The sequence below is a fragment of the Porites lutea genome, chromosome 4, assembly GCF_958299795.1.
Source record: "Porites lutea chromosome 4, jaPorLute2.1, whole genome shotgun sequence".
NCBI lineage: Eukaryota > Metazoa > Cnidaria > Anthozoa > Scleractinia > Poritidae > Porites > Porites lutea.
This window is the reverse complement of record NC_133204.1, coordinates 19,024,070-19,036,063: the sequence shown is the minus strand read 5'-3', so window position 1 is coordinate 19,036,063 and position 11,994 is coordinate 19,024,070. Positions and strand designations below refer to the sequence as shown.

General features: G+C 40.9%; 1 protein-coding gene across 1 annotated transcript; it reads right to left on the bottom strand.

Annotated features, from left to right (window-relative positions):
- Positions 1–8,726: 8,726 nt before the first annotated feature.
- LOC140934353 (uncharacterized) lies at positions 8,727–9,718 on the bottom strand. Its single transcript, XM_073383993.1, has one exon. It carries the CDS (start codon positions 9,588–9,590, stop codon positions 8,727–8,729), a length of 864 nt encoding a protein of 287 aa, XP_073240094.1. The 5' UTR covers positions 9,591–9,718.
- Positions 9,719–11,994: the final 2,276 nt, after the last annotated feature.

The following is an 11,994-nucleotide window of genomic DNA, read 5'->3' as shown; positions in this document are numbered from 1 at the left end:
TTATGTCGCACAGATGCGATTACACATGATCTTTTAGGTGCAAAACGAAAAATCCAATCACGTATGCAACCTGTTAGTCATTAACTTTGAACTATGACAGGCTTAGGCCGACAGAAAAAATTATGCAAATGACTAAGGGTGATTTAACACCTCCTTTAGCTAATTATTAAGTGTAACTAAAGAACGCGTTTTACTAGTTTAGGTGTCGGAGATATTGCTTCAGAGTGGCTCTCTAAAATATTCAGTTACGCATTTTTATACCTCTTAAGTCACGAGAGAAGCAAAAAGCCATTAAACATCATTCACCGGAAATTTTCCAGCAACTTTGTCCTGCGTAGCTCGCGTGGCTCACACAGTTCTCTACTGGGATAAATAGGCATCATAACTTAATTTGTCACTTTAGTGATTTACAACGTACATAAGTTTTGTGTACTGGCTTCTTCAACAATCCAAAGCAGAGTTTATTAGTGATACTACATCTTATTTACCTACACATACATTAAAGATCTCAGAGATAGTCCATGTCATTTCTTTTAAGATGATCAAGACAAAAAGACCTGGCAATAATAACAGTGACAAAAAAAATTGACAGATAAATTCTATTTATTGTTCATTTGAGCACCTTCGGCAGTTACATTTACGATACAGTGCGGATTGTCCAAGATTGCCCATTTAGCAATTCTGAGGACTTCGCAGTTGCTGTTGGCAGCAACTCGAGAATGCTTAGCACAATTCTCCCTTAAGAAAAAACGTCAGATTGTATGGAATGCTGACCACTACCTGCTACAATTTCTAGTGAAATGTGAGGGTAGTGTCACTTGTAAGATTCTTGGCTTGAAGCTGTTAAAGACATCCATGGTTTCGGATCAGAAATGAAGTGAGCTGTTTCAAAGCCAATAATCACCGCGTTCCACGTGTCATTTCGCTTCTCTACCACCACATTGTTTGATTTTAAGTCGTTGTGTAAAATTTGACATGTGGACATGACTAAGCCCTTTGCAAAGTCCCTTTGTAATGTCTAACCACTCAGATTTCTCCAGTTTCTTTTTCTTTATATGGCCATGGACAAGGTCACTTTTTCCTTTTTCTCCTTGAAACTGCGTTACTACCATTAATTGTTCTCCCTTTATCACAGTTCTAAAAAGAAGTGGGAGGTCTCAATGACCTCCTAACTGGTTAACGGTCCATGCTTCTTGAAGTAGTTCATGCTTAACTTCACCCTTGACTTGTTTGAGCTCATCCTGAACTCAATTACTGCGACCAGTACACTCCTGTAATAAGCGTGGTAGCATATGCTGAAGGTTCCACAGCCTAGGGATTTTTCAGTGCACACAATATCCACCAGGTTGATTTCTTTTACGTCTGAGCTCTTATCCCAGTGTTTTGGGCAGGCAGGCTTTTCTTTTCTATGCTCACAAGGTTGTTGGATATCCAGGTCGTCTTTTTGTTTTTGATCATTGATCAGACCAGCCGGTTCCAAATCTGCAGCGTTTTTTAGGGCTTTCTCTTGGCCGTTGTTGTTCCTCCAGCTCCTTTTCGCATCTTTCCTCACAGTCTTCATGTTATCTTTGTGTTTTATTTTCTTACGCTTATTTCTTGCCATCTCGTCCACGGGTAAATAAAAGATATACACAGTGAAATCTATTTACAATGAGAAAGAAAAAAAAGGACCAAGACCTCTAGAACATTATTAAAAAAATTCTGAAGATTTCTTCAAAAAGAACCCCAAAATAATGAAGAGAAAAAATATAACCAAGTGTTTCAGCACACAGTGCTAAAAAGCAGTTTACAGATTGGTAAGGACATCCTTAACGAATTTTTGTGTGATTTCAATTCAGCAGTTAAAGGACGCATTGTTCTCTTGCGTTAAAGTCCACTTCATGCAAACCACTTCTCCCTTTCAGGTTTACGCATTGCAACTCATGTTCAGCTATCTTCAGTACAAGAACTGTGTTGCTATGACACAGAAGTGCAAAGCATGCGGAAGCAAGCTCTATCAAATAGTTAACAAATTGTTAACGGTTTACAGTGGTGAAGGAATTAAACTTAACCTACTGTCAAGTCACCGGAAAGGAAGAAGACCCGTAAACTATAGACAATGGCTTGTTGGTGTTGTGGATAGCAGAAAATCTTAATGTCAGTTTTCCCTGGTTAGTGTGCGAGAAAAGTTCTGGCCACCAAGTAATCTCAAATTCTTGCGTTGCTCTTCCCTCTTCCCGCCCAGCAATGACCTACGATTGTATAGTGGGAGACTGACGGCCTTTTCCTCCTCCATTAGCTCTCAATTTCACTGCCTCCAAGGCTAACCTTCTAGTCAGTGGGTTGCTAGTTTCTTCTTTCTCCACGTCTCCTGTGTACTTCTTTTTTACATTTAGCGGCATTCTGCTGCAATTAGCCAAGGTAGTAACAATATCTGACATGTGAAAGTCTCTATAATGGGTGTTGGAGAGAGTAGTTGGCGAAGAGAGTAATTAGCAAGTTTTCCAGAATAAACACAACTACATTTGAACTGATCCAACACAGTAAACATAAATAAATGATCAGCGAGACATACATACTTTATTAACGTGACTAACAGGTAGCTATAAAGCTAGTTTACAGGTCAGTCACAAAAACTAAAAATAAGTGTAAAAACTATATAAAAGTGCTTAAAATGATATATAAAATTTTTGAATTGTTAAAACTATGTACTATGAAAACTAGGTTAAATTGCGAGCAAGGGTAAATAAACTTACAACTATATAAAAGTGTTTAAAATGACAGTACATGTAAACTGTATTAAGACTGTAACTGTAAAATACTAAGAAAAACTAGGGTAAATTGGCGAAAGGGACTATAATTTTACAAGGTTGAGCTCCTTGAGTCCTCGTTTAAAACTGCGGTATCTATCAATATTTCTTAAATTTTTGGGAATAGTGTTCCACAGTCGGGCAGCCTGGTATCTCCATGACTTGATCCAATCCCTTGTTGAATTTACTTTAGGTAATTTTAAAATAGCATCACCTCGTAAATTGGAATTACGTGCTGTCAATGACTCGGAAATACTTGTAGGTACGTTTCCATTCTTAATTGCTCCAAACACTGTATTTAACATTTTTGCAAGTCTTTGATTTGCTAATGTGCTATATCCATTTTTAATAACTAGTGTCTCATTAGTAGAGATTTTGTCCCGATAAACGAAGCGGAGTGCCTGCTTATTCAGTTTTTCGAGTTTTCCTGTTAAGTGATTACGATTCGGCACAATAATTAAAATGTGGAGCAATAAATGCTCTATGAAGCTTTTCCCCTAGCTTTAAAGGAAGGAACTTCTTCATCCTTTTCAGAACAGCGATTTGCTGGCTCACTTTGCGATATATTTTCTAAATTTGACTTTCAAACTTCAATTTATCATTGACTGTAACACCTAGAAGCCCTACCTCCTCTACCAGAGGGATGCTTGTGCCTTCACACTTGAAAACAGGGTCTCGTGACGTCTTTTCCATTACCATAGCTTTATACTTATCGTGATTCCTTCTTTTTTCTTTTTTCTCATACCTTTAATCAATTTTACCTACGTCCTAATTCATGGCTTGTTCTACATCTTTCACATTGTCTTCAGCATAGAAGATCTGCGTATCATCTGCATAGGTGGACAGTATAGTGAAATGTGGAGAAGTGGAATGTGTATAAAATGCGAGCCATGCAAGTCGTGTGAGCCAGTCATGACCTGCATGTCTCGCTGCCTCACAGTTTGCCAGGACCTGGAAAAGTGTAAAGAACAACATGTAGTTATAAAACATTAAAGATATTTATTTACAAGTAAAAGACCGAAGGTACAATCTTTTCTTTTTAAGAATAAAAACCACATTGTGTAAAAGGAAGAAAAGTTGTTTGATTGGCGCACGATACTAGTTACAGTACTAAATGTTAAGATGGTAAACACTGTGATTGTGCTCAGTGTAATAGCGTTTGGTGATATAAAGCTACGGCAGCCTTAATAAATTGTCATTAGAGAAAGAATAAAGAAGTTAACACTGTTATTTAATTAGAATAGATAACTCCTTTATGTTCTCATGCAAAGTTAAAAAGTTGCGCAAGCAATGGGCGTATGTTAACTTCAATTTATGCAATGTCCCGGTGTGTGATATGTCCAGCATTGACAAGTGCAGTTGTAATATTCTCAGTAATAAGCCTGTTGACTGCCTCGGAAATTCGTTCTGCATATTCTTCTTGCATGCATGGAGCATCGTCTGAGCGCTTTGAGGGACATGAATTTCTGCAACACGGCCATACCTTGTAATTGTTTGGGTGCAGTGATCATATTATGGCTTCTGAACACTTCTCAAAGAGAACTTCTTGAAGGCTTGATAGGTAACCAGTCATCCTGGAAAGCATATGATGGTGGTGGAGATGTCGATCTCTGTTGGCTGTGCTCTCATTTTCTCCGTAGCAGGCTCAACAATTGTTTAGATGACATCAGCAAACATTTCTTTCTGTGCAGGTAGATATTTGACGGCTTTTTTGCAGCAACCTTCAGTAATTTGCCCTAGTGGACTGTTTGTTTGGTCCTCCTCCAACATGGCAGTGATGAAGTAGTTGATGGTACCTGTCACGTACCCAGTGCAGCAGACACGGGATGTTGTGCACTGGAGATCGGGAAGTGTCAACCAACAGTATAGAATTCAACAGCACAAGTCGACTCAACAGCATTTAATTTGAACACCAACTCGTCTGAATTATTGTATGCATGCGGTGAGAACTAAAAGGGAAAATTACAAGATCAAAAAAAGGGGCAAAGACTAATTACAAAAGAAGCAAAATTGAAAGGAAAACGAAAACTAAATACAATAAGCTGAAACTTACGTCTGATCCTGTCTAAAGGGCTAAAGAAACTCCGAAAAAGATAAAACTGCTCTGAAAACTCCAATGTTGCTCCGTAGATCTCCTAACTCCAAATCCACAAAAACTTAAGGGGCGTTCTCTGAGAAGGGTACAATTCACATGTACAGTTGTAAAACCTGTTAAAAAACAGGAATGGCTAGCTACGTAATTGATTCAAACTGTGAACAATTTTTCATGAAAATAGGGGCGTAAAAACTCAATAAATGAAACAGAACTGAAACGTATGTTATTAAATCAAAACAAAGCTAAGCTTAATTACGTAATCAAGTTCTCTTTGATTGAAGTTTATTGTTCATCACAGTACCCAATTCCACAGTAACTCTTGTGACAAGATCAGTTCCTTTAGATTTTGGTGGTACTTCTCCGTTTTCTATCGCAGTGTTGACCACATTCACATGATTGGTTTTAATGCGCTTATGTATCTGTGTGGTGGCAGGATCCAATGTATAAGATCTGGTGACGTTCTTGTGGGCACTGTAGATTGATGCGAAGAGTGACACGAAATCTTGTAGGGGAAGGTCTGCGAGATAATGGGTTCCTTCTTACTCCAGTGTCCGCTTCTGCGCGTTTGGAACAGTAATTAAGAAGTGATCTACAAAACCATGGTCTTTGTCCATTCTGTGATGTTTTGAATGGATTTCAAAACAAGATGCAAACGATTAACAACGATTTAATAAACAGTTGTAAGAAGATGTGTTACAGCATCGGTGGACGCCATGATCGTTCTGCTACATATACCCCATAGTTCCTAGCGAACATCCGGTATCGATAACTTCCGGTTTACATGAACATTACATCTCTTTCTCCTTAGTGGGTAACTCTCTAGAATGATATGGAAAGAAATAAAATAAACTTCAACTAATCAGTGTCCATGAAACTATGACTACTGACTGGAATCAAAGTCCAACGAAAACAAACGTTTTTGTACAGGCGACAGCATTTTAACTTAATAAACTATACTGCCACAGTTCAGAGTTCACAGTTCAATAAGAATCTAGGCTTACAAATCGAGAATCTGGCGGGGAACTCCTTTCCTGGAAGATCTATGCAATGGTGGTTGACCAACCGGGTGAGATGCACCAGCTTGGCCCTCTGGGATAGGGCTAAATGAACTTGTAGGATTAGCTTGCACGCCAGGGGAGCTCACAGGTTTTGATGCAGACGGGTCAGAAGCATGAGCACATGTACGTGCAGCAGGCAGCTCTTGTTGGTGTTTGATGTCAGCCGGAGAGCTGAGACCACTGTCATGGGACGGATCATCATCACGGTTGATGACTGACTGGTCCAGAGTTTTAAAGAAAGAGGAATTTCTGGTAACCGTGGGATTCTCGTTTTGAGCTGTGATCATGCTGCCTTTCTTATCCACTACAGTCAAGGGGGTAGGGTCGTAAACAGTTGCACCTTTAGACGCAGTAAATGGTCTCCTCACTAGTACGGTTTCACCAGGTGAGATAGTGCTGGGTTTCACATAAACCTTGCTGTCAGCGTGAGCCTTGAACTTGGATTTCTGCGAGAAATCGCGTTCACGGACGATCTCCGACACAGGGTCAACGTAGTTGGTCTGTGGTAGCTTGTTACGCACAGGACGTTTCAGTAACAATACTGCTGGGGCCACACCAGTGGTTTGATGAGGAGAGGTGCGATAGTTTCTCAGAATCGCTTGCAGTTCCTTTCTCCAGTTTTTTCCTTCCACTTTAGCGGCTTTAAGACAGTTCTTCAGTGTTTTCACGAATCTCTCCACCTCACCGTTGGCCCTAGGCCATAACGGGGTTACCTTGCAATGCTTGAAACCAAGCGCATGAGCAAACTTGGCAAACTCTTCTCCGTTGAAAGGTGGACCATTGTCTGATCTAACAATCTTGGGAGTTCCGAATGTAGCAAATAGCTGGTCTAACTTAGGTATGACAGCATTAGCGGACGTTGACGACACTGGTTCTACGAATGGGAACCTTGAATAATCATCAACAGATAGAAGTAGGGTTTCACCCTCAACATGCGCAAAGTCAATGCTTACTTCATCAAAAGGGCTATCAGGAAGAGCTGATACTTGAACAGGCTCTCTAGTGTACACTGGGGTTACAACTTGGCACGGTAAACAGGCCTTGACCTTTGTTTCAACCATCTTGTCCATGCATGGGAACCACACCTTCTCTCGCAGGAGGGCCTTAGTTTTAACTATGCCCAAGTGACCTTCATGGGCGATGTCAACAATTCGTTCTTGCAGCGCAGCAGGAACTACTAAACGATCGGATTTTAACAAGACAGAGTCAGTGCAGGTTAATTGTTCCTTGACTTGCTTGTAGCGGGATAGCTCAGATAGTGATACACCAGAGCCTTATGCCAGCAACCAGATTTCATCGCAGACATAACCGCTTGTAGCACTGGATCTGTTGCGGTTGCAGATTCTACCTCAGACAATGTTACAGCTTTTGGTACTGCATTTCTTGTAATAAAACAGATGTGGTCTTCAGACTCGATTTCATAATTGTGAGATTCCAAGTCTCCTACTGGGTGTCTCAAAGCATAATCTGCTGGGTTTGAAGCACCAGGGCGATATTCTACTGTGAATTGGTACTGCTGTAGCTCCATGAGCCAATGTTCTATCCTGGCAGACGGTTTAGAGGTAGGGTTGTTAAACAAGGAAACCAGAGGTTGATGGTCTGTGATTACTTTAAATTCCCCTCCATAGATGAACAAGTGAAAGCGCTTTACAGCCCAGTAAACTGACAAAGCTTCACGATCAATCTGTGGATATCTAGCTTGAGTTGGTGTCAGTGGAGAACTGGCATAATGCAAAGGTGTCACTTCATTAGTCGAAACATCTTTCTGGGTCAGGACAGCACCTAGACCAATGGGACTACCATCGACAAAGATGGAAGTAGGTTTCTTTGGATCAAAGTATCCAAGGGTAGTCTTGGTAGATAGTGCCGCTTTTAGGCGTTCAAATGATGACTGTTCCTCCTCAGTCCACTGCCACTTCACTCCATTACAGGTCAGCTATCGAAGAGGTCTGGTGATTAGTGCAAAGTTCTTGATGAACCTAGAGCAGAACGCAGCCGAGCTAAGGAGGCTTTGTACTTCAGATACATTGGTCGGTGGCACAACATTTTGAAGAGCTTCAACTTTTTTAGGATCAGGTGACATGCCCTTTTCAGAGAACACATGGTCAAAGAAGAGCATAGTGGGAACTCGAAACTGACACTTAGGTAAGTTTATTGTTAGACCACTCTCCTGGAGTTGACGGAACACTTGTCTCAGATGTCGGTCATGAGTGTCTTTGTCTGCGCCCCCAACATAGATGTCATCACTGATGTTCTTGACCCAGGGTATGCCACGGATTGCATCACCCACCTTCTTTTGGAAGATTTCTGCTGCGCACGAGAGGCCAAAATTAAGACGTTTGTATTGGAACAACAATACAAACGTGTGTAGAAAACGTGCTCAGTGCTCTCGAGTCGGGGTGCAATGGGATCTGGTGGTACCCTTGATTTAAGTCAATCTTACTAAACACTTTACAACCGTTCAAGTCCGACACTACGTCATCGATGGTGGGTATGATGTGTCGCTCCCTGATGATAGCTTTGTGTAATGAACGCATGTCTACACAAATTCTAATCTCATTCGGTTTATTCGGCTTGGGCACAACAACAATTGGCGATACCCAAGGGGTGGGGCCTTCTACAAGTTCAATGATGTCATCATTTTCAAGCTGTTTGAGTTTTTCCTCCACCTGTTTTCTTACATGGAAAGGGACTCGGCAATGTGGCTGTGCCACGGGTTTGACAGATTCATTTACATGTATGCGTGCTGGTTCACCTTTGTACTTGTCCATTCCACTGGTTAGATTAGGGAAATTCCTTGAGAAAATCTGGGGCATCAGGTGGCAGGTTACCAGGAGGTTCGACCGTACTGACAGCTTTAATAAGATTTAATGTTTGTGAGGTTGTCCAGCTAAGTATGGAGCTTGATGAACCCTTTGCGACATAGAATGTTTCCACGGATGAACAGCTACCACTGGTGACAGTAGCTCGGAACTTTCCACACAGGGTTAGTGGCTTATCAGACGTGTATGGATACACTTTGGCACTTGTTTCAGCCAGTTGTGGCTTTGATTTAAAGCCATCAAAGTCTTTCTTGCTTAAGATATTCACGGTTGCTCCTGAATCTGCCATTATGCGGATAGGTGTGTTCATGATCGTGACCTGAAAGATAGGCTTGCCAGGTTGGTGTCCCTGTGCACCAATGTTAAAGGTATACTCTTCGCTGTTGTCACTATCAACACCGGTTAGAGATGACATTTCACTACTCGGAGACTCTTCCACATCTGCAGACCTGGCATGGTGTTTACCTTTTGACGGTTTCTTTGGGTGCGAAGATTTGGGCCGATTATTGGGTTTGCCACGACAAACTTTGGAGAAATGGTTCATTTTGCCACAGTTCAAACACTTTTTACCTTGAGCAGGGCAAGTTCCTTGATGTGGGTAATTTCCACCACATAAACCACACCTGTTGTTACGCAATCCAGACTTTGGTAGACCATGAGAATTCTCTTTCTGCTGAACGTTGGTTGCTTTATTTCTACCATAGCCCACTGCGTTGGATTGCTGTTTCTCCATCTCAGTGGTCTGTTCGTCAGCGGTTTCCATGGCGCGAGCTACTTTCAATAAGTTCTCAAGATTGAGGCTCTGTTCGATTGCTTTACGTCTCATGCGAAGCGATGAGGTTCCTTGAATAATCTGCCGCTTAATTTCCAGTTCGGGATCGGCGAATTGACACTTGCGTGCTAACAGCTGGAGACGTGTGTAAAACTCGGTAATTTTTTCACCAGATTTTTGCGTTTCCTGACGAAAAGCATAGACGTGATAATCCACACACTTTTGAGGCTCAAAATGATCAGCAAGAGCCTTTACGGCAGTCTTGTATTCGTCACTTCCTTCCGGTGGTTCTGGAACGGTAAGGGTCTCAAACACATCACAGGTTTCTTCTCCTACGTAATGCAACAACATGGCTTTCTTTTGAGATGCTCGGGTAATGTTCATTGCTGTAAACATGTTGTCCAAACGCTTGACATACTTCTCAAAGCGAACGGGTACTGTATCTCTTGGTTGAAGATCAAACTCAGGAAAGGTCGGTAGGTTAATTGCCATTGCAGAGGCTGTTGAAGGCTTCGAAGGCGAAGTGGTTGATGAAGAATCTGCAGGCATTGAAAACAAGGTTGATCGGTAGAATTTTCCAGTTGATTTAACACTTTAAACACAAAGATTTCCGTCTTCGATTACTTGCATCCCATCCTCGTCGCCATTTGTGATGTTTTGAATGGATTTCAAAACAAGATGCAAATGATTAACCACGATTTAATAAACAGTTGTAAGAAGACGTGTTACAGCATCGGTGGACGCCATGATCGTTCTGCTACATATACCCCATAGTTCCTAGCGAACATCCGGTATCGATAACTTCCGGTTTACATGAACATTACACATTCCAAAAATAAGAATCGCTTCATTTTGGATCCTTCCCTAGTACGGAGAAGGCGGTGTTGGAATCAATTTCTTGTGTAGCCTCTGTCACGAAATGGTAGGATGTGGATTCTCCACTCCATAGTTTGCATAGCAGCTGTATGTCACTTGTCGTTGAGTCTTGCTCTATCCGTGCTTTATGAGGGATATTAAAAAGGATATTGTTAGCGTAATTAAGTAGTGGCAATATGGAAATCTTTGCTATGAGCCAAGCATCGATCATTTGCTTCAAGGAGTGGCTGAGAAGATGAGACACAATTGGGCTATTATACAAAGTATTCCCTTTTTTATTGCTACCGCTGAAAGTTTTTCGAACCATCGGATGCGACTCAGAAATGTATTTTTATAAAAACTAAATGCATTACGCTAGCTTTTTATGGGAGTTACAAGAGCTTACATGCTTGTCTGCATGATCAAAACAATCAAGGAAACTTCACTTGGTGGTGAGACCAAGGAATCTACTGGCCAGCCGATGAGCCATCGAGCTATTTGAATAATATTCCTTGGAATCGACTGGTGAGCCAACGAACCATTTGAATGATATACCTTAGAATCAAATGGCGAGTCAACGAGCCACTTCAATATGAATAGCTAGAAAAGTGGCCCTGTAATCTTTAGTTAAGGCGAGATCTAGCTCTCCCCTTTTTCGTTTTTAATTCATCTGTTTGGTCCTTGCTATAAGCAGATGTGATGTCAGTGGAAGATTGCCAGACTGAAATGTTCTCACCTCTCTCCCCAGGATCAAGGTACTTGAAAACAGCCATAAAAGCATCCCAGGTTTGGAAGCCAGAATAAAAAGCAGCATTGGAATCTTTTGATTCTAAGTTTTCAAAGGCAAACAGTCTCTTATTAAGGGCATCATTCTGCCGCTGGGTATCTTGAAGCCGACGTGTAAGTTCATCAATTTCTTGTTCTAGCTTACAAATCCTTTTGTTATTGTTGTTAATGATTTCCGTCAAGTAAGCTTCCTGTTCAGTCAAATCAGTTTGTGTTTCTATATAATGAAATTTTGAGCTAAATCCAATACATCTGGCAACATTTCATTTGATAATTCCTCCATGGCAACAACTGGAGAAGACATTTTCTATGATGCTTTTAGCAAAGCGGTCTCCTCAAAGTATCTTTGCATCGGCTCCTTTCTTTTGTGTGGTGATGTTCAAATCCACAGAATAATAGAGGGAACAACTCCGTGTTTCTACTTCAATTTTCCCAGAAAAAGGTTTTTTAATATCGCCTTCCCTGAAATGTCGTGAGCACACCCTTGAAGTATTTTCCTTCTTCTCTATGGTGTTCAATCTCCACCAAAAATCAACTTGAGTCCTCAACTTTCAACTTGACCCACTAATATTGAATTATAGCACTCAACTTTCAACTTCACGTTTCAACATTTAAAGTTAATAATTCAACTTAAACACCCAAAAATCAACTTGAGTCCTCAACATTCAACTTGAGCGGGTAACATTAAGTTATAGCACCCAACTTTCAACTTCATGTTTCAACATTTAAAGTAAATAATTCAACTTAAACTCCCAACATTTAACATGATTACTTGTTCTTGAAAATTAAGCGTGCAGCATTCTACCTATACTACAAC

Excerpts from the sequence above, each read along its gene's own strand:
- LOC140934353 (XM_073383993.1), bottom strand. The coding sequence starts at position 9,590 with ATGAGACGTAAAGCAATCGAACAGAGCCTCAATCTTGAGAACTTATTG.